Raw genomic sequence first — 24043 nt, forward strand, 5'->3', positions numbered from 1 at the left:
AACAACCAGAGTCTGACAATCTATACAATAGTCCCTCACCTCTGCAATGAGAGGAAGGTTTTGGACAGGTCACAGTGTAGTCGTTATCACATAACTTTTCCCCCACAGATCCTCCATCTGCACTACTGCAGTCCGTGGGTATCTCATTTTCCTAGTTCTGCTCATTTCACTATAAATCAATTTACAAGTTTTTAGGGGCTAAACTTATTACTTCATTGGTACAAGGAACTCCCACACAAGGAAATTCTCTCTGCCAATTCAAGTGGGTTCCTTCCCTGCAATGTCTAGTCTTGGACAGCTGCCTAAACTCCAGAGAGGACACCTGACTTCCCCTCCACCCCAGGAATGCCTCTTTTAAAAAGGTGTTCAAAGGTCTTCACACCCTCCACCCCCAACATCACTTTGAAAGAGGACTTTAAAAAGTAGTCCTTCTGTCATAGCATAGTGGAAAGAACATTGAACTTCGAAGTTAGAAGACCTGGATTCCAATACTACCTTTGACACCCAGAAGCTATGTGACCATAGACCAATTATCTAACCTTTTAAGAACTTAAGCTTCCTCATCGGATAAGCTATTTACCTCACAAGGTTGTTTTGAGAAAAAACACTACCCAAACCTTAAAAGTAATATAGAAATAAGAAATATTAACATTGCCTAACCCATTCTTACAGAAAAACAATGTATTTCATGCCGTCATAGAATCATTTCTATAACATTAAAAGAAAACCTTTCCACAACAATCATCCCACTGAACATATACACTGTACACCAGTGGTAGTCAAATTCAAACAGAAATCCCTGACACCCATATACTGACTTGGAAAAATGCAAACTAATATTATTTTTGTCATGCTGTACTTTTATTGTGTCAAACATTTACTGACTACATTTTAATCTGGTTCAGGCTGTACACAATACTTTTGTTGGCTACTGGCTGACAATGAGTTTGACATCTCTGGCATACACCACCTAACCTTCAACATATCCTGCTATAAATCATACATTAACAACTTTAATTAGAAAACAAAATGAGGTTAAAAAAATAATCCTAATTAGTTTAGGGTTCTAACTATACTATATTTAAAGTGAGCTGGAATATTAAAATTAAACCACAAACACACCATTGTGAAACCTCCCTGTAACATCATTTGACCATAACATTTAAGCTGCAAAGACATGTATTCCCTGATGCTGACAGCACACACAAAACCACTGTTCCTGTGGAACTAGCAACTTCCTCTAATTTTCCTTTACCATTGCTTTTAAGACTGGATTAATAAAGTTAGACAGGGTAAGTGTGTCTGAGACTGCTTCTCTCTAAAGAATTCTGGGAACATACTGACAAATTCTCTGAAAGGATATCTCCGACACCTGGAAAAGAATACCTGGGATACTTCCTAGCTATGTGATCAATACTAAATCTCGTAAACTTTCTGTCTCAATTTCTTCATCAGTAAAATGAAGATAATAAAAGTTATATTACCTAACTGCAGGGGTTGATATGAGGATCAAATGGAAATAACGTACATAAAGCATTTTTTCAATTTCTATTTTGCAAACGTTAAAGTCTACATAAATATCTGAATCTTTTATTTTTCAATTTTCCTTACCAGTAACCAAAAGTTTCCATCCTTACAAACCCCTTGGCTCAAAGTCAGCAATTATTGAGAAAATAACTTACCTTACACATTTGTTACATTTTATATTGGTTTTATACTAAGGAGATTTTTAAAGGTCATGCGAGATCCAGGAGAGAGCAACTACTTTTTCAAGTGAGTTCTAAGGGTGGGTAATTACACCAAAAGATTTCCATAGCTGTCTAATTTCAAATTGAAGAGATTACTAAACCAGAGAACACAAATTAAAGAATTACAAAATTTAATATGTCATTGTCAGAACCCTGAAAAAAACATAAAGCTTATTCATTATTTACAAATTATTCACACAGCTTTGAGTCTCCTAGTTAGATTATTTCAGAGGCCCATAAGACTAAAACTATTTTCACAATAATCCTAAAATGTTTTAATTTCTAATACAGTAAATGTCATTAGCTATAACCCACACAAAGTCTACTTGTCTGTGTGTATGTTTTTGTGTGTGGGGGGGGTGTCCTTCAATAATTTCAATAAGTGTAAAAGCATCCTGAGATATCTGTAAAGAGTTTAAGAACTGATGCCCTATATGTGAATCTAAAAAGAAAAACCACACCACTTCACAGAAATTTTTAAAATGCACTTTCAGATTGTTTTTAAGGAACTAAACAAATACGTTCATTTGTTATGCTCTTATCATTGAGAACAATTTTAAAAAGAAACACAAGTTATATGCAGTCATATAACACCCCCTATGGCCAGAATTAGAAAACTTCAGCTTTCACTAATGACTGGAGAGAAAGCAGTATTAAAACGTACTGGATATGGCATATAGAGATTCTACTGCTTACTACTAGTGATGGGGTTTCCTTACTTGTAAAACTGGAGTGAAAGAAGGTGGGCCATTTGATGACCACTTCCAGCTCTAAATCTATGGTTTTATGTAATATATTTTAAATATATTTGAACATATACTTGCAATATATTTAAATACATTTTACATAATACATTTAAAAACTTGAAAAATGCCAAAGGTATTCTAGTATTCTAGCCAAAAATAAAATCTGACCAAGTTGTAATATATGAATAAAACCATTCAAAGAATCAATATTAATAGCTACAAGTTACCAAATTAGAGAGGTAATATTTAAGAGGATAACAATTTAATATTAGCTCTGTGCTATATAGCAAACCTCTAAGTTTCTTTAAATTACATATTCTCATGAAAAGCATTATTTACTTCATAATAAGTTTAGGGAGTTCAAAAGAATACATAGTAATGTAAAAAACAACAATTACTCAGTCTGAAATACAAGTTGTTCATATTTTAAAAATCAGACATTTCAGAAATATTATTTGTTGGTATTTACTAAATAAAGCAAAGTTTAAGTAGTATGATATGGAGAAAAGAGCAATTAGATTTGAATCAAAAGACCAATTCTTAATCCTAGCAGCTCTACTTAACTACTTAAGAGGCAAGTCACTTAAGTTTATCTGTTCTCAACTGTAAAATGAGAGGAATTGAACTAAATGACCTTGAAGGTAATTTCCAGTTCCAAATCCTAGGAGTCAAATATTCTTTTTTAGAAAAATATTAGTCTTTGTTGGGCACGTTTTTTAATTTAGTCAGTATGACCACATTTCACAAGTTTTCTACCTTAGACACTAGATGGCACCAAAACCTATCTTCTTAGAGCAAGCCATGATGCTGGTTAAACTCCAGAAGTTTACTTTGGTATTTGTACTCGTTTTATGGAACAAGAACACGGTGCAAACTGGATAAAGAGAGTTTAAAAAAAAAAAGATACGAAAAAGGTGCTTCTGTCAGTTGATACAGTGTAGGGAAAATCACATAAATGTCGATCTTTCCTTTTTTTTTTTATTACAACACACTGCAATTCCTACTGAGAGAAAACATGCCATTTTGCTACTACGTGGTCATTGTTCTCATGGACTTCTGGGAGTGAGGGAGTGGGAAAGGAGAGCAAGAGAATATATACACATAAAAACATGCATACATTGCACAAGCACAAATAATTAATGCCAAACAACATGTGAAATATTACTGCATATGCTCAGGCCTAATTTAGGTACTCATTATCTCTCTGGACAATTACCATGGCCTCCTAATTCCTCTTCTTGTTCAAATCTCTCCCCTCTCCAATCTATTCTCCACCCAGCTGCCAAAAAAATACTTCTAACGCAGAAGTCTGTCACTCACTCCTGTGGCTCTCTCTTGCCTCTAGGATTAAATGTTTGGCATTTAAAGCCTATCACATGACCTGGCTCTAAACTCTCTACAAAAACCACTTAATATCTTTAATAGTTGAATTATCTATTTTTTGATATTTTTAACCATCTTCTTATTAAAGAAGTCCTCTTAATTTTAATTTTTGATGGGTTCTAAATTTCTTTAATCCCATACTGAGAGTTGATATCTTCAAATATTTCACAACTAGTTAACAATTCTGAAAAAGCACAATACAATTTAACATATGCAAACACAGGTTTCTAATCTATTCTTAAAATGTTAACTAAAAATTTAAATGGTATGGTTATAAATAAGAAAAAGGACAAGTAACAAAAATTGCAATGAAATGAAAAGGAAAACAGAAAAAACTGACCACAAGGGAAAAGCCACTCAGGTTAAGAAATGAGAGAAAGATGGCTTCTTGGACCTTCCCTTCAGTAGCATCCTGCAGGGGACCTTCCTCCCTTTATAACTACCAAGCCAATCAGGGTCACACAGGGATTTAAGTCAGGCACAGAAAGGAGGGTGGTACCCATAAAAAGTGGATATGGAAAAGATAAAGAACAGGTTCAATTCTAGTGGCCTTCAGAGTTTCCCTCAAACAACAACTCAAATGAAAAAACCTCATTCCCTGAGGATCACAGACCTCATCCAACTGTGGTGGGTGGAGAGAAAGGCAGCAAGGGCTGGGACAGCTGCACAGGAGCACTGTGTTCATAGAAGATTGTAAATGACTGGCAATAAGCAATAAGAAGCATGATTATAGAGCAAGGACATCATAGAAAAAAAAGTAGCAGTGACCGATAAATATAAAAGTTGACTAAGAAGAAAAGGATAGAAAGATAAAAGCCATAGCAATGAATCAGTACTCTGAAGTAAAGAAGCATTCTCTTCTAAGAAAGGTTATATTACTAAAACAAATTCTGCAAAGCCCCCTGAAATGACAGTGAAGAAAATCCAAGAACTGCCTAAATGTTTTACAAGAGCAAAGAATTAAGTGAAAATGTCAAAGAAATGAGAACAGAAATTAGAGCTCTTCAGGAAAAGGTTAACTAAAAAGTTACAGAAATTTAAAACAAAAGACAAAAATATTTCAAAACGAGATTCTCTGAAAAAGAACAATATTTAAATGTAAAATGGCAGAGGGAAAAGCAAAATTAATTGAATAAAGGTAAGAGACGATTGGAAAAACTCATCAAAGTTCTACAAAACAACTTTAAGATAGGATACGGGGACAGATAGGTGGCGCAGTAGATAGAGCACCGGCTAGGAGTACCTGAGTTCAAATTTAGCCTCAGACACATAACACTTACTAGCTGTGTGACCCTGGGCAAGTCACTTAACCCCACTGCCTAGCCAAAAAAAAGAACAGGATATGAAGAGATAATGTAAGGATTACAGATCTTGCAGAAAACATGAATGCTATGCTTGAAGAAATCACACAGGAACATTACCAAAAAATTCTAGTAACAAAGTAGAGATTGAGAAACCTCCACCAACAGAAAGACACTCCATGTTGAATTCGCCAAGAAACTCTATAGTTAAACTTCAATTACAACAATAAATTTTGCAAGCAACCATGAAGAACAATTTCATTTCCCAAAGACAACAAATCAGCATAGCAAAGGATTATTTCTTCTTTGTAAAAAAAAATTTTTTATATATATATGTATATGTATGTATGTATGTATGTATGTAATGACTATAGATCTAGAGCTAAAAGGGGCCTCAATGGCTATCTAGTTCAATCTCCATTTTACAGATGGCCCAGGGAAGTTAAGTGACTTGTCCCATGTCATACAAGCTTTAAGTGTGAGATACAGAATTTTAAACCAGGTGCTCTGACTCCAGTCAGGGCTCTTTCCATTATATACCATGCTGCCTGAAAAATCAAAGGAAAAATTGGAATGATATTCCAAAAAAGATCAGTTTAGGTCCTTAAAAATCCTTTAAAAAAAAACAACAGACTAATCAAAAAAAAATAATATGGCATTCAGTGAAAGGAAAGAATGAGTCATTCCTTAAAAAAGAACCCAAAGGTGAACTGCGTATTCAAAAAAGCAAACTGATTAAACACAGGCTAAATGTTCAAATAGTAATGAAAGACTAAGAAATCAAATATTTCGTTTTCATGTGGGTGAAACAAAGGTACAAGTGTAGGAAGGGAAATCCTGTTGCTTGTTTCAATTTCCCTTGTTAAAAAAAAAAATCACAGATTAAGAGACAGTGAGAAGGAAAAAAGAGTGTCAACAGGCTAAAGAATTGAAGGAGCTCATTACCGAAAGAAATACAAAGCTAAATCACTGAGGTTTCATCTCTCACCTAACAAATTGGCAAGAAAAGAGCAGCCCTCAAATGGTACCCTTTAAAATGGAGAGAGGGGAGTTCACAAAGGAACCCAGATTAGTAATGTTGGTACTGTTACCTTTAATACTTAAAACAAGAACTTGTACATATCTTTTCCTATTCTTTGTATGTAGAAATGTTCACTTTTTGTCAATGTTTGTGAAGTGCATAAGTTAAAAAAGTAGGAGAAACTGAATGCTCTGGAAGCTCTTATTTTACAAAGGCAAGAAGGGATGAGAATCTAGGTGGCAAGAAGGTATCCCAAGTGGATGCTTTTGGAGCACAATTTTTTACTAACTCTACTAGGGGAAAAGAAATAGCTGAACAAAAGGACCCAGGTTGGAAAGGAGAATTCCATGACATCAAACAAAAAGGGACAATTAATGAGGGAAAAGGCAAAGAACAGGCTAGAACCCATCAGATTCAAGTAACAGAGCACTCTCAACTGCACCAACCTGCCTCCTTTGAGAATTTACATTCCTGAGAAGAAATTCTAGAATAACCTAGAAAGGGAAACAAGTAAGAAACAGGTTGGAATTCAAGCAACAATTCTTGGAAAAGAATGTTATAAATGTCAGTGAAGTGAAGCAAAAGGATGATACAGGAAGAGGAAAGACAAGGATGATTAAGTACCACACTTACCAGAACTGGGAAAAGAGAGGAAAAGAGACAGGAGATGAAATCTGAGATCAGCATTGAGCAGAGTACTTGAGGGAGGGGAATTAATGAGAGAGATTAATGATCCTAGTTTTCTAGGATCAGATGAGTATAAAGAAAACAACATGCACAGACTAAATGCTGACTTAAAAATGGGAGAAGAAAGAAATATAATAGTTAAGTTTAATTGGTTGTAATCCTAAATGTGAATGGATTAACTGCCTGAAAAAAATAGATTTTTTTAAACCAATAATTTTCTGCAAAAAAGAAAAACATTTAAAACATATATACACAGAGGGATATCGAATAGAACTATGACTTCATTAGCATAGAGAACTTCTAATAAACAATCTCACTTTATCATTTCAACACCTTTCCCTGAATCTTATAGTCAAGAGCGAAAATGATGGAATGGACCAAAATTATGTTTCTGGTGATTACAAAGGAAGATGGATAAGGCAACCATAAAAAACTGATATCAAAAGATAAATTAAATTACTCTCAAAGGCACCAATGACTATGAAAAAAAAATAAATATAATAAATGGCATAATGGGTCATTTTTTTTCAAAGCTAGGTGAACTGCAAGAAGATACAGACAGTAATAAAACAGTAGCAGACTAACATTCCCCTTTCAGAGTCAAATAAATCAATCAAAAAGATTTTTAAAAAAAGAAAATAGAGAGATGAACAGAACATTGCAAAAATTAGATGTGATGGACCTGTGGTAACCTCTATATGGAAAAAATATAGAATGTACATATTTTCTAACATCTCATGGCACTTTTACAGAAACTGATTATGTGTTAGGTCATAAAAAAATTATAAACAAATGGCCAAACAAAATGCAAAAATAAACATCTTCAATAAACCATAAAACAATAAAAAATTTAATAAAGGAAAGATGAATAATGATACAATATTAAATAGAGGATAAATAATGGCATCCTGAACGAATATGTCAAAGAACAAATCATAGGAACAACGACTAAATAGGTTAAGGAAAATAATAATAATAACAATAATAATAATAATGATGATGATGATGATGAAACTTATAAAACACAGTTAAATCACCTGGTCCTCAGAGGAAAATTTTATCTCCGAAAATTTGCATTACGAAAACAGGAAAAAGGATCAACGAAGTGATCATATGATTAAAGACTACAAAATAAATTAACAACTCTTTTAAAAGTGAAAAAAAAAACTTAAAAATCAGAGCAAATTAGCTGTGTGACCCTAGCCAAGTCATTTAAACTCTGTCTGACTCAGTTTCCTCACCTGTAAAGCGGGCCTCCAAGGGTTGTTGTGAGGATTAAATGAGATATTGTGTAAATTACTTAGCACAGTACCTGGCATTCAGTAAGTACTTAATAAATACTTGTTTCCTTCCTTTTGTGAAACAAATATGGTCTCAATATCCAAACCCAAGATCAGAGGCCAATCTCACAAAGGTCTAGAAAATAATTCACTATGACTAAATTGGATTCATATGGGGGATTAGTGTATAAATACCAAAGAATCAACAAAAACAAATCATAACCTAGTCTAGAGCTCGAAAGTTACTTAAAGACCATCTAAACTAACCTTTCCTCTTTTTAATCCTAAAGAAACTGAGGCCCAACAAAGTTAACTGACAAGGTAACACAAGTAGTGTCAGAGGTGGGATATGAATCCATTGTCTTCTGACTCCAGTCTTTCTCCTGTACCACCACACTGCCTCTCCTAAATCATGCTATTATTTCAATACTCAGAAAAAGACAGTAAAATGTAGTTCTCATTTATGTTAAAAACTCTGAACAGCATACAGAAAAGAACTTTTTTTAATATATATGTAAATAAATAAGACCTTTCCCTAATACAAATAAGAGTAAAGCAAAAAATGGCCTCCATGCCAGTATTCTTTGATAGGATAGAATTAAAGGTATAAAGACAAAGTGCCCCAAAAGTCTTACTCTATTTAAAATTTCTGTGACAGACCTTGGGACATCCTGCATAAGCAAAATGAGAGCAATATTATTTGCAGATGCTGTAGGAAATTGTGAAATGCAGGAAAAAGTGAATCAAAGAAAGTAAGATAATGGCTACAATACTCAGAATGGAAAATATTTCTACACAAATCACCAGTATGCCTGTTCAGTACTATGCCCCTTCAATTCTCATCAGTCTGTGCCTCTGATTTAGCTACAATACCCGAGAAATCTCTTCACCCTAGATAATGACTTCATTCAGCCTCTCCCTCTGAATGGATGGCTCCTTTCAGAACCGCTATTCAAGAAGGGTGCCCAGGCCAAATGTGTCTTCATTTTTCAACACGTTGTACTCTGGACCTTCCCTCTACCATGGAGGGGTAGAATGAAGATACCTTCAAGCCTTCCTTCCTTCTCCTTTTCAGCTTTCTTTTATGTATTGTCTTGACAAATTAGAATGTAAGCTCCTTGAAGACAGGAATTATCTTTATGCTTATATTTGTATATAGAAGCATGTATTATATATTGTGTACCGTATGCTCATATTTGTATGTAAGGCTGGTTAGGTGCCACATTTTACGGTGGGACAAGAGTCAGAAGACCTGTCCCAGGCTAAGTCATTTAACCTCTGTTTGCCTGAGTTTCCTCATCTATGGGATAATAATAGCACCCATCTCTCAGGACTGTTATGAGGATCAAAAAAGACAATAACTGTATAGTGCTTAGCACACTGCCTGGCCCGTAGCAAGCATTATATAAAGATTACCAATTGTAATTATCATTGTCATTCTAGGGCTTAACTAGAGTCTGGTACATAGAAAGCCCTTAATAAACTCTTGTTGACATTATTGTCAATATTAACAAAAAACAGGAAAAATCAACCATTCAAAAGTGTACAGACACTTGGGAGTTAACCTATTAAAAATATGAAAGACATAAATACAACTATAAAATATTCTTTTCAGAAATAAAGGGAAATTTAAACAAGTCAGGAAGATTTAGTGGTCATGACTGGGTCATGGAAATAGAACAAAGATGAAAATATTACTTTAAATATTTTACATATTTATTGCTATACCAATCAAATTACCAAAGGAGATACTTTATGGAACCAGAAAAAAAAAAACAAGATTCATTTGGAGAAACAAAGGTCTAGAATCTCAAGGAAAATGAAAACGAAAAATAAAAAAGTAAAATTTAAAGAGCATAACATTACCTGACCTCAAACTGTAGTATATAGCAGTAAACATGAAAATTATTTGGTATTGGTAATACAAAAAAAAAATTAAAAGCACTGAACTCTCTGGGCCTCAGTTTCCTCATTTCTTAAATGAGGTGGTTGGACTAGATGGTCTCTAACATCCTTTACAACTCTATGATCCTACAAAAGCAATAGCCCAGTCTTTGACAAACTCAAGAACATAATGGGGAAACTCCCTATTTGAGAAATTTGGAAGAAATCTGGTTTGAAACCAGCATCTTACGCCACATAACCACAATAAGCTCAAAATGAATGTGACTTGAGAAAAAAAAAGGCCACATTATTTTAAAAATAGAATATGAGAATTCTTAACCAAACAATAGACAGTAGGCATCACAATTGATGACATAAAAATTTTTAAATGTCTTCATGAAGCCAATGAAATAGAGACACTGTGATGTAGAAAAAAATACTTCACCAAATGACAATGATTTTTACATCTAATATACATGGGGAATTAACATAAATATAACTACAAACCATCCTTCAAAGGATAATTGGTCAAATGATAGGAAAAGTTTTCAAAGAATTACTAACATACTCTTAATCACTAATAGTAAAAAGAAATACAAATGTAAACAACTCTGAAAACTGACAAAAATGCTGAAGGACTATAATCAGTGATTTTTACCTGTATATGGAACTCCCAAAAAGGCAATTCCCTACATCAAATTAGATTGGTTACCAGAGAGTTGTGTAGGGCATTGGATTAAGTGGCTTGTCCTAGGTATCAAAGGGCTGGTATTTGCCAGGGGCAGTACTTGAACCTGCAGCTAGGTGGCACAATGATTAGAGTGCCAGGCCTGGAGTCAGAAGACTTATTTCCTGAGTTCAAGTCTGGCCTCAGACACTTACTAGCTATGTGACCCTGGGCAAGTCACTTAACCCTGTTTGTTTCAGTTTCCTCATTTATAAAATGAGACGGAGAAGGCAATAACAAACCTCTCCAGTATCTTTGCCAAGAAAACCCCAAATGGGGTCATGAAGAGTCAGACACAACTGAAACAATTCACCAACAAAAGTACTTGAACCCAGGTCTTTTTGACTCAACAACTGCTCTCTATCCCATACTGCTTCTGTTGTCTCAGAATTGCTAAATTAAAACCTTTTTTTTTTTTACTGCATTAGCACTACTGCGTCTGTCAGCAACTGTTTACTGAATACACATTGTATATCACAATCTTCATGGTTTGGATGGGATGGTGCTATGTCACAGACCTTGAGCTAGAAGAACCTGTGGACATACATCTAGGCCACAGGTGTCAAATCACTACCTCCAACGTTCCCTAGTGCAGCTGAACCAGATTAAAATGGAATTGGGAGACAGTTAACAAAATACATAAAAATGGATTAGTAGCTTCTATAGACCAAACCACCTCAGCCCCAACCCCACCCCACCCATTTAGGCCCAGCTTTTCATTACAGATGAGAAAACTAAAATCCAGGAAAATGAAGTAAATTGGTCAGGTTTGGGTACTGAGTGGCAGGTATATGTTTAGCCCAGACTCCAAATCCCTTACTCTACTATACAATGGTTGCCTTTTTAAAAGTAATATCATTTGTGATCTTTTTCCCGTCTTTTTTCCAAAATCTTTCCCCTTTGAGAGAATTTAAAAACTAAGTGAATACCTCTAAAATTCTCCCACCTCTGGAATGCATATCTTTTGTTTATATCAGGCAGGTATAGTTACTATTCTCAATTTCATCTTCTTAAGTTCATACATTCCTATATTTAGAGCTAGAAGGGAACTGATAGGCCATCCAGTCCAACCCCCTAATTTTACAGACCCAGAAAAGTAAAGAGACTAGCCCAAGGTCACACAGGTAGTTAGCATCAGAGGAGGGATTTAAACCTAGGCCCCTTCCTCTCATTAAGGGAGGAGCCAACATTCATTCTAGTGTACCATTAAGTTCATCAGATAAACACATTCAATAGTGGAATTTAAATAAGATGGTTTAACTATTATCAATATTTTTTCCAATTCTCTCTATAAATGTTTAAGATGATCAGGCTAGAGGGGGTGGGATCTCACACAAATCCTCTGATTATCCTTTTTTGATGAGGCAATACTGCTTGTAATCTTCAGTTATCCTCCTTCAAGTTATTCAGAATAACCTATGCTCTAATTTGTTGCCCAGATTTTTCCATTTGGCAAGAAAATAAAGAATTTGCCGTGCAAGACAATTTCTGTACTCCTTTTGGTCTTCTTATCATGGCTAATTTATATGATTTTATGCTTATCTAAGAAACGATAACGCTCAATAATAAAGTCAATTGTTTGTTTTAACAGATGAAGTCAGAGCTACTGAAGTACACAGCATTATCCTGCTCTTAAGATGTAGTGGAAGGAACGCAGGAATAGTAATCTGGAAAGTCTAGTATGAATTTAACCACTGCTACCTTACTCAGTGTTTTAATCTATAACATGAGGATACTACTAGTAATACTCACTTCACAGGATAGTTTTATCAAATGAAAGCACTAAAGCACTTTGCAAACTTTAAAGCACTACATATAATGGACACTATTATTTATCCTTTTTCCTGCTTCAATAACTGATTTTGACCTTCACTCTAACCAGCATTTGTCACGCATGAGAAAAGAGGTGATTGAGGACAAGTGATTCTAAATGATGAGCCAACCGACAGGTGATTCTCATGTCAGTACTCAATTATTTCCTGTCTATTAAAATATCCTTTATTTTATTTCTGGTAGTTATTTGGCAATTGCCACAACCATCAACTTCTGACTCTCCTCATCTGTGGGTGAGGAAAACATAAGACTAACCTTTGTATGCTTTCATTTATTAATTTCCAAAATGTTTTGCTATGTTCCCCTGCGGCCATCTTCACATTATATCATCAAGTATCAAGGTAGATGATGATTCACCAGGAAGACCCTGTCAAGTTCTTTACGTAATTTAATTTCTTTACTTTATCCTTTGCAATTTTAGCCACAATTAGCTTCGGGGATGTACACTAGCCTTAAGCTCATCATGAGCACTACCAGGCAAAAGATGACCAAGTATCCCATGAAATTATATTTCCTGCTGCCTTTTAGAAAACAATGAAACTAACTCCAACAATTCCTTTATTCACTTCACCAGGAGAGTCTGTGAATCACTCCTCCATTTAGCTACAACTACTGTTTTTTCTTTAAATTTCACTGACATCAGAAAGGTTGATACACATGTGACTACTCTAGTAAAGTACTAAAGCACTGGTAGGTGAACAAAAATTGCATGTTAGAGTACAAACCATTAAATTGGTGTTTGCATATCATCAAGAAACTTATTCTTTACACCTTTTGTGCCCCGCCTCCACCACATATGACAATCTGTATGGAAGCAGAAGAAAGCTGCCAAGAACTAATGGCTGTTTTACATTGCATATTTTTTTAAGTCTAAAGAATTCCAGAATTTTAGGACTAAAGAATTCATCACCTATTGGCCAACTTTTGAGTAAACTGCATCTCTGTACTTAGCCTGGTCCTTGAACAGCAGCTAGTCTGTCACTGGGACGGTTGTTGAAGTTTGTTCTAGTTAGCAGACCCGGCCAAAACTTGAGTTCTGCTAGTATAGTTTTAAAGAACCCTGACGTGTCTCCACACCATAAGGCATCAGAGGACGTGTACAATAAATAAGTGCCTAGGGGAAAACAAGGAAGCTGGAGAGTAGAACTTGTTCCCCAATCACACCTCAGTCTACAGTGCCACAACAAAAACTGCCAACTGGCAAGAATAGAAAATGAGAACAAATTATAAAGCCCAATACTAAATTCAATAGATTTCTAGCTTTAGTTTTTAGACAGATTATATTACTTTACCTTTTTCTAACAAAAATTTAAAATGAGTTGAGTACTGCAGAAAAGTTCTTCATAAAAGGAGTTTCCATTCAAGCAAATTTTATTTATGTAATGTATTAGCTGATTTGGCAACAATGTTAATGAAATCAAGAAGTTACTGAGTCCAATCTTAACATGACCAATTAATTTAACATTTTCTACAGGTAGATGTCTTGCTGATGTTCAATATATAGGATCACTATCATACACCAAGAATGAGATTAAAAAAGTAAGTATGTATGTTACCACAGAAAACTTTTAGTGAGGAAGGTAGAAGAGTCAAAGCAGGAATACAAGCATTATAACACCATTTATATATTATACAAGGTAGTTGCTGTAGATTCTACTTAGCAGTTCATTTTTCTCTTGCAGCATTTTGAAAACTTGGCATCAAACCCCCAAACCCCAAATCTCCCTTTTACAATGAACCACCAATCCTCTACAACGTCCAAAACAGCACGGAAATTTCCTGTTGTTACACTGAACACTTACCCAAACTCTGCTTCCAAATTTCTATCTGGGGACTGACAACGTCTAATAATCAAGGTGATTTTTAGGTGACCAGTACCTGCTTCCCCCAATCATCATAGAAATTCCTTAAGCTTGAGTTATGGGCTAAGAATGTGGTTTTTCCTCCACATGATCACCCCATACAAACAGCTGCCATTATCAACAAGAGCTGACAGCTCAGTAGCGACATCCCTGAAGACGTGAATTATTCTATTTCCTAAAAGCAGGACTATTTAAGTCAGGAGTTCATAGCTTTGTGTCACTAACCCATTTCTCAGTCTGGTAAAGCCTATGAACCTCTTCTCAGAAAAATATTTGTTGCCTACATTCATAAGTGGAGAAAATGCTAAATTTCAGTTAGAGGACTATAAAGATTTAATTTTTTTCCCATGCAAGTTTACAGGCCCACTTAAATCTATCCACAGAGGTCTGTGAATCTTTGATTTAAGAACAATAGTGTTCCTGGTCAACAGTTACCTGACTTCCAATAGCACCATTCAGTAGCAAGTGAATAGAAGGGAAAGCAGAAGGAGGACAAAGCTGTTAAAGAGTAATCCAGGGTTGGGGTTGGAGAAGACAAGGACAAAGGGGCAAGAGATTTTAAGAATAACATTTAACTGGTTAACCAGTGTTTAACAGAACTCAAGAAAGCCAAGTGTGAGAGGGAGGGAATAATTTAAAACAATAAGCTCACAGGGTATATAGCAAAACATCTAGTACAAGTGTCTCATTTTACAGATGAAAAATCTGAGGCTCAGAAAAGTGACTTGTCCAAAGCCATACAGAGAATAATGTGCAGAGAGAAGATCAGGACCCAGGTCCTCTAATTCCAAAATAAAGTCTCTTTGGTCTTAAAACAAAGCAACAGTCCGTTGCTCTAGTAGAGACTGTAATCACTGATCTTAATTTTCATGCAGTTCAGGCACTCAGAGGACAGAGCACTGAGCCTGCAGTCAGTAAGACCTGATTTCCTATCTGATTAACACTTACTAGCTGTGGGATCCTGACTACTTAACCTCTGTCTACTTCAGTTTCCTCATCTGTAAAATGGGGGATAATAACATTACCTACCTTACAGAACAGTTGTGAGGATCAAGTGAGGTGATGTTTATAAAGCACTTACTGCAGTGCCTGGAACATAGTAGGAACATAATAAACACTTGTCTCCTTCTTTCCTTGATCTCATTAAGACTGTTACAATGAAAGTTAGCTAACCAATTATGAAAAAGAAAAAGAATCTTCCTTAATGAATAGTCCCTTTACGAAGAACTTTTCTGTAACATTCAACACTATGTCTTTTCTTGTTTAATAAGTTGATTTCTATCTTTGGTCATAACACACCCATAAGACAATGAGAGTTCATTTTAAAGTTGGCAGAAACCTTAGAAATCATGTTAACTTGATTTTACAAAAAGGAGAAAGGAAGTGACTTGCCCAAGATCCCACAAGCTAGGATTCAAAAATAATTCCACTAACTCCAAACTTAGTGCTCTTTCCACTATATCACGAAGTTATATATATCTGGTATTATTTTTCCATCATTATCTCCTCTATCACATGAAAAGGTGACCCTTCTTAACAAGGATACATGTACAAGTTTATTGCATTCCCAAACCTGTCTAACAGACTGTTTCCACCATCATCCCCACCCTCTCATTTATTTATTTTCCCCCAAAGGATAAAAAGATAGCTTTTTATTTAGAAGACTGGATATGCACTAGATTTCAAAAACATTTCTAAAAATACAAAACATCACAAGTATCATATTCTCTGAAAATAAAACTTCAAACTCCAAAGCTCTTCCATATGGAGTGCCTTGATTTCTAATCCCTTCTTGTCTCCTGGTTACTTCCCTACTGCCTACAAACAACCCCCTGTGTCCAATATCCACTAAAAACTCTCCCTTTATCTGTCTACCCCAAATAACTATCATCCTGCATCTCTTTTCCCTTTTGTGGCTAAACTCCTTGAGAAGGACATCTACAATCAGCCTTTCTTCTAACTCTCTCCTTAAGTTTCTTCAGTCTGACTCCCCGTCTTCTCATTCAACCAAAACTGCTCTCTCCAAAGTCATAAATGACCTCTTAATTTCGAAATCTAATGGTCTTTTCTTCAGTTCTCATCTTTCTTAATCTCTCTACAGCCTCTGACACTGCTGGTCACCCTCTTCTTCCTAACAGTCTCTTTTCTCCAGGTTTCCATGACTTTCTTAATCTTGCTTCTCTTCCTATTTGACCACTTCCTTTCTCAGTTTCCTCTGCTGGACCTTCATTTAGGCCATGTCCCCCAGGGCTCTGTCCTGGGTCCTCTTCTCTTCTTCCTCTAATTATTTCTCTTGATGATCTCATCAGCTCCCATGGTTTCAATTATCATCTCTATGCTGATAATTCTCAGATCTACTTATAGAGCCCTCACCTCTCTCCTATGTGTCCTATGGGACACATGTCCCTTAGACATCTTGAACTCTACATATCCAAAACTGAACTCATCTTTCCCCTCTTCCCCTGCCCAGATCTTCTCCCTTTCCAAACTTTCCTATTACTGTTAAGGGCACCAACATCCTTCCAGTCACTCAGGCTCACAACCTAGATGTCGTCCTCAATTCCTCTTCCTCACTCTCCATATTCAATCTCTTGCCAAATCTTGTCAATTTTACCTTTGTAAAGGCTCTCAAATACACCCCCTTTTCTCCTCTGACACTGACACTACCCAATTACAGGCCTTCATCACCTTATTCATGGACTATTGCAATAGCTTGCTGGTTGGTCTTCTAGTTCCAATTCTCTCTTCACTTCAGACTATACTCCACTCAGCTGTCAAATTAATCTTCCTAAAAGATCTGACTGTGTCACTACCACTACTATTACCATCACAGCCAACAACCACCCATCCCCTCACCCTCCAGTAGTTCCCTATTAACTTCCACGATCAAATGTAAAATCTCCTATTGGGTATGTCCTTCACAACCTGGCCCCCTCCTACCTTTCCAGTCTTCTCATGTCTTACTTCCCCCCAACACAGTCTATGATCCAGTGACACTGGCCTCCTTTTATTGTTCCTCCTACGAGACACTTCATCTCTAAACTCTGGGCACTTCGGCACTTCCCCTGCCCAGCCCCAATGCATGAAATAGCCTCCCACTGCATCTTCACCTCCTGGCTTCCTTCAAGTCCCAGTTAAAATTATATTCTCTAGAAGAAGACTATCCCAGTGCCTTCCTTCTGTTGATTTTAACTTTACCCTGCATATATATTACTCATATCTAAATTATTTTCATATTGCTTCTCTCATGAGACTATGAGAATCCCTGCTACCTGACAGCAGGGGCTGCCTTTGTTGCTTTCTTTGTATCCCTAGAGCTAACTGTAATGCTGGCACATAGAAGTCACTCAATAAACACTTAACTGGCTGACTTAAAAAAAAATAGTTATCTTGCTTACAATGACAAACGTTAAGTCAGGATAACAGACACAGAACAGACGGTTATCACACCTAACTGGGCGCGTTCTTCAAGGTTCTGTCCTGCGCTCTCTTCTCCTTCTACACCAGGGGCTCAAAACCTGGGGCCTACCTCCCTAAAGACCCACTGATAGATTTCAGGGGATTCGTGAATTTGTTTCTTTAACATTTTGATAACTATCTTAATATAAATGGTTTCCTTTGTAATCTTATTTTATCTTATGCATGTAAAAACATTATTCTATAAAAACATAGACTTCAGACTGCGAAAGGGGTCTATGATACAAAAAAGGTTTCTTTAAGAACTCCTGCTCCACATTCTATCTTGGTAAAAGCATCATTTCCAATGAGTTCAATTGCCATGTTTACACAGATTAACTTCCAGATCTACATATGCATGCCCAGTGTCTCTCCTGAAGTCTCAGCCCATCATCACTAATGGCCTATTGGACCCTTCAAATAACATATCCCAGAGATAACTTAAGCATAGCTAAAACCAAACTCACCATCTTTTGCTGTAAACCCTGGTGTCTCAGGTTCATAATCTTGGTATTATCTTGGACTCCTCATTCTCCCTCACTCCACATGTTCAATCAGTTGCCAAATCTTGCCATTTCTACATAAGTCAAGCCCTTACTTACCACCTCTCACTTAAGATTATTGCAACAATCTCTGGATTGGTTTCCCTGTCACAAGTCTCTGCCCTCTCTAATCCATACCCTACAGACTACTGCAAAGTAAGTTTCCTTACAAAAAGATCTGACCATGTAACTCCCATTCATAACCAACACGAGTGGCTTCCTATTGCCTCTGGGATAAGTACAGACTTTGTTTAGCTTTTAAAGCTCTACATAACATGGTCCCAACCTATCATTCCAGGTTCAATGAACATTAATCCCTCTTCCATATTCTGTGATCCACTCACATTGGCCTTCTCTCTATTCCTCACTCACAACACTCCATCCCCAGCTTTGCAATGGCCATCATGCATGCCTGGAATGCACTTTTCTCCTTACCTCCACCTCATTTGGTCATTCTCTCTTCCTTTAAGATGCAGCTTGGGCACCAGTCTTCTGAATGAAGCCTTTCCTGATCTTGAATGTTTCTAATCGCCTTTCTTCTCAAACTACCTTGTATTTAAATACTTTGTGTATATTTGCATTTACTTGCTTTATATGTGTATTTTATATTTATATACATACTTGTTGCCTCCCTCATTAGAAACTAAGGTCATTGTGAGGTTGTATTATTTCAGTCTTTGTACTTGGATCCTCAGTGCCTAAAATAGTTTCTGTTACATAGCAGACATTGTATAAATACTTACTGATTTATATACACTATAAACAACTTAAAATGTTGTAAATTAAGATTTCTTCCTTTAAAAATAAGGCATTAATCTCTATTATAATCAAACTAGATAACTGAGTCTAAAAAAAATAGCTCACACTATAGGTGAATATGGGAAACATGGGCGAAAGTCTGTTTTAATCAGATAAGAATATACATATTGAGTCTACAAGTGATGACCTAATAACAGGGTGGGGAGAAGAGAAAGGGTTGGAGAGAGAAGAAAAGATTAAGAATTCATATCAAGGTTCCAAGGAAGCAACATAATAAATACAATATATTAGATAGAGTGTATTGAAAAGTATCATAGAAATTCATAACATGCCAGCTGAGAAAAATGCTGGTTAGTAAGTACAAAGCGTCACAAGATTACCTGAAGTCTTACTCAGCTCTGCTGAAAATATAGCTGATGGTGATCTTTTCTCGTTTTCTGTAACAGAAGGCTTTTTGTCCTCAGCTTCTTTCAAGGTAACTTTGGGCTTTACTATACTGACTATCTCTGCATTAGAGGGCAAAGCAGAAGCATCGGTAGGCAACGAGAGCTCCTTGGACCCTTCAGGCATGTCTTGGGAGACATCTGGAGCTTTGGGTAAAACATGAACATTTTCTTCAACTTTAGTGGGTACATTCTTGAGAGAAAGGTCATGGGGCAATTCTGAGCTCATTACTTCTTGGGGACTGCCATGTTCGCCCTTCAGTGATACTTCTATATTAGTGAATTCTCTAGCCAATTTAGTAGGAGGAACAGTTTTTGAGCTGACTGTTACAGAAAAATCTTCTACAATCTGAATGGGAGAAGAATCAGCAAAGAGTTCAGCTTCTCTTATTTTTGGTTCCTTAGAAACAAATAAGTCTTCATCTGAATAAACTGCAGTATTCAGTTCCTCCATTTGTAAGGGAATTTTCTGCTTGTGCACCACTGTGAAAGTAACTTCAGATGACAGGTCAGTACCTGCTTTTGAGGTGTCCAGAATTGGCTGAAAAGATTCCAAATATGGCTTTCCCATGGTAGCAGGTAATGCATTGAGTTTTTCCTTACTTTCATGCTCTATTACTGATGATAGTGAAGTTTCAATTATATTTTCTCTTTCAAGCAGCACAGCTTCATCTTCCTTTTGAGGAACTTCTGGTATTGAGTCATCACTGAATAAATCAACTGGTTCAGATTCAGGTGAAGAGTCTTCCACCAAGTCAGAGAGATCAGGCATAGGCTGTGAAACATTCTCTTTTACTGCTATCTCCGAATAATCAGTGAAGTCTGGTGAAGCAGATTCAGTGCAGAGTTTTGTTTCTTTAATTAAATCACATGCAATAGAAATATAAGATGCTTCTGTTTCTTCAATAATTGGACTAACACATTCAGGCCCCTTCTTTTCTTCTTTTATTTCTGGTACCTCTTTTGAGGGCACATTCATGGCATCCTCATACGGTGGGGGGTTTTCCGACTCAAGTTTTAGGCTTTCATAATTAACAGGTGTAAAAGCCTCTAACGGGGATGAACTGAGCTGCACAGCTGAAGCACCAGCACCAGGAGTTACAGAATTTAGCGGGGCTTCCATAACAATGTCAGGCAAAATTGGTGAAGGAGTGGCTTCAGATTCTTCAAATGAAGGGCAAAGCTGGGCTGCAGAATGTATAGACTCCTGTAAAGATTCAGATGTTTTAACCAAATCCATTTTTGTTTCATAAGCCAGTTTTGTAGAAATAGCATCACTAATTTTGCTTTCATATGCTTCCTGTACTAAATCTGGAGTAAGACCTTCTGGCATGCTTGCTCCACCTTCTACAGGTACCTTTGATAAACTATCTGTTGAGACATAATCTCTGTCACGATCCTGTGCTGACACAATAAAAGGGTTTGTTGTTTTGATAGTACTATTGTTTTCAGTCACAATTTGGGCTTGCTTTTCTGCAATTTTTTTTTCATCTGTCTTATTTTCAGAAGTTTGGTCTTCTAAGAGAGGGAAAACTTTTTTTGTAGGAGTTTCAGTTACTGCATCAGGTTCAAAAGAAGCATATGCTTGTGAAACATCTTTTATAGCTTCTGGTGTACTGGGAAAAGAAGTATCTTCATTACTACTTTCACTGTCTTTGTCACGATTCTTTTTCCTAAGGCTATCTGCAACATATTTCTCATCCACAATACTTTCCAACTTGCTATCTAAATTGCCTCGAACATCTTCTATATTACCCTCTTCACTGTAAGAATCTTTTGTTTTCCACACTTGCTCAAATGGTTTGAAGTCTACATATTCTTCCCTTAGAGGAGCATCTTCTTTAAAAGGTACTGTGATTTCCCTTTCACTAATGCTGTCCTTACCATATTTTGTTTTTTCAGAAAATGTAACTTTGTCCTTTTCTTCTGATTTAATGAGAGCTAATGGCAGCTCTTGTTGGCACTGGCGGAGGGTCTCACTGACTAAATTCTCTTGTTTATCTTGTTTCTTCATTAATATTTCTTCCGGAGCAATTTCTTTGAAGGATAATTCTGCTTTCTGCACCCCCTCAAATGAAGATCCCATTTCTGAGTATTTCAACTCTGAAAACCCTCTTAAGTCTCTATCTACAAATGGATTTTTTTCCTTCTCTGTGTATTCTTTAGAAACTTCAGTTATAGTTTGGTGTCTTTCGTCTGTAGATGATACGGCTGAAAAGTTACCAAAAGATTCATGTTCTTTAAAAGGAGCAGCTGAGAGAGGAGACAGAGAAGGAAGAGAAGCAGCAGTTTCAAGAAGTACAGATGTAAGATCCTCTTGACCAGCCGATTTAGTGTTACCTGGCTGCTCCTTCAAGTTCATAACTTTTTCTGTGACCATGGACAGAAAGGAAAGTTAGAGAATGCAAGTGTTCTTAAAAGTTAATGCAAACTTTATGACAGATTCAAAATAGTATTAGTTAAAAAATCTATAATTAGCTAAAATGACACAGTATGAAAAGCATGTTAATTAAATGAGTTAGAAACTAAATTATTGACTGAATTAAAGCTACCGCCCAGCAACCAAAAAGTTATATGTGTGGCTATAGAAGAAATTTCATGCAATGCAAAGACAGAAATAAAGATTAGAAAAGAACTTAAGTGTTAACAAGTAAGGAAAATTACTTTTAATGAGTTTTAGAAAAGAGAAGATTTGGATTGGCAGTGTATAGGGGACAAAAAAGCAACTGGATAACTAAATGATCTAATTCTGGCATTCATTACAAATGGGATTAAGAAAGTTAATGCAACAATTAAAGTGTTTCATGTGTCAAATACATCTATTTGGAAAAAATTAATTGTTAATGTATAAATCAAAGGTCCAAGAATTCCCATACAACTACCCTTATTCTGCCCATTTCCTCTTACATCTGTCATCTAGGAAGCCTGACATGTATAAACTACAAGTTTGTAGTCTGACATACTACAAATATTCTTGGACCCATGCTAAATTTTAGTAAACGCAAACTATTCTGTAAAGGGTTAATGTGAAGAAAGATTCAAAGGACAGAATATACTTAGGACACAAGGCTAGCAGAAAGAACTTGCCTGCAGAGGAGTGCATCACAGGCTCAGATGAAGCAGGAAGAGCAAAAAGGGTCTCATCTGAAAAACAAATACAACATAACCTCAGCAGAAATAAAGATAGATAGTTGGAAGAAGATTGGGAGCAAGAGGAAGCAAGCAAGTGTATGATTCATAATGAAATAGCACAAGACTGTAACATAAACATCCACACAGAAAAAGTCAAGACTAAAAACCTAGGAAAAAAATGTCTATGAATTCACATTAAATCTAGAACTTAAACATAACTATATGTTCACTATAAGTTAAATTTATTGAAATTTTATGTAAAGGATTCATATTTTCAAAGTGGCAGTGTTGAGTGTTCTTAAATGTTTTTTAAATTTGTATTTAAGTGTGGCTTAAAGAACTTTTGTAAAGTAAAATATCAACATTTTAAAGCAAGGCATCACTCTTCTCAATTAATTATGATACCTATGTGATTTATGATACCACGTCCCTAATACCTAGAGTACTATTTTGTAAAGATGTGGTCAAAAATGGAATATTTAGTCAAAGATCTCTAAAAGCTGTTGTTTGGTCATTTTTTCAATCAATCATATCTGTCTCTTTGTGACCCCATTTTGGGGCTTCCTTGGCAAAGATACCGGAGTGATTTGCTATTTCCTTCTCCAGACCATTTTACAGGTGAGGAAACTGATGCAAACCAGGTTAAGTGACTTGCCCAGGGTCACACAACTAGTGTCTGAGGCCAGATTTGAACTTAGAAACTAAGTCTTTCCTGACCCCAGGCCCAGTACTCTATACACTGTGTCACCTAGCTGCCGGTAAAAGTAGGCCACCAAAATGGCCAAGGAGAGAAGAGAACTGCCTGAGAGGATACACTAAAAAAAAAAAAAAAAGACCTCAAATCTGTAAAGACTGAGACTGAGTATGGCTATGAAGAAAATCTATACATAAAATTAGTAAGGATATAGATGGAGTGAATATATATATTTGTTCTCCAAACAATATACAAGCATTTATTAAGCACCTACAATGGCCAGGTGCATGCCAGAAAACTAGAGGTACCTCCTGATTCTGGAAAAAGAAGTCTGGGACAAAAAAAAAATAAAGTACTATACAACACAGTAGCCTTAAATTTCCAATAAAGGCTGACAATAAAGTACAATAAAATACTAACAAGTCACATTTGTATAACACTCTTCCAGTTTATAAAGTACTTTATTCACAACATTGTGAATAGTTTTTAAATTGGTTTCATGAAAGGTTTAGCTAATTCAATCTTTTCATTTTTTAAAATCTGGG

The 24043-nt window shown here is 36.0% G+C and overlaps 1 protein-coding gene across 1 annotated transcript in view; it reads right to left on the minus strand.

The window, feature by feature from the left end:
• RTN4 (reticulon 4) overlaps positions 1–24043 on the minus strand; it is a 74701-nt gene that overhangs the window by 40685 nt on the left and 9973 nt on the right. The window contains 2 exon segments of the mRNA XM_020996213.2: positions 19610–22042; positions 22760–22816. Of these exon segments, the coding sequence (XP_020851872.1) occupies positions 19610–22042; positions 22760–22816 (2490 nt within the window).

This window comes from Phascolarctos cinereus, unplaced genomic scaffold, assembly GCF_003287225.1.
Source record: "Phascolarctos cinereus isolate Bilbo 61053 unplaced genomic scaffold, phaCin_HiC Scaffold_2;HRSCAF=192, whole genome shotgun sequence".
Taxonomy (NCBI): domain Eukaryota; kingdom Metazoa; phylum Chordata; class Mammalia; order Diprotodontia; family Phascolarctidae; genus Phascolarctos; species Phascolarctos cinereus.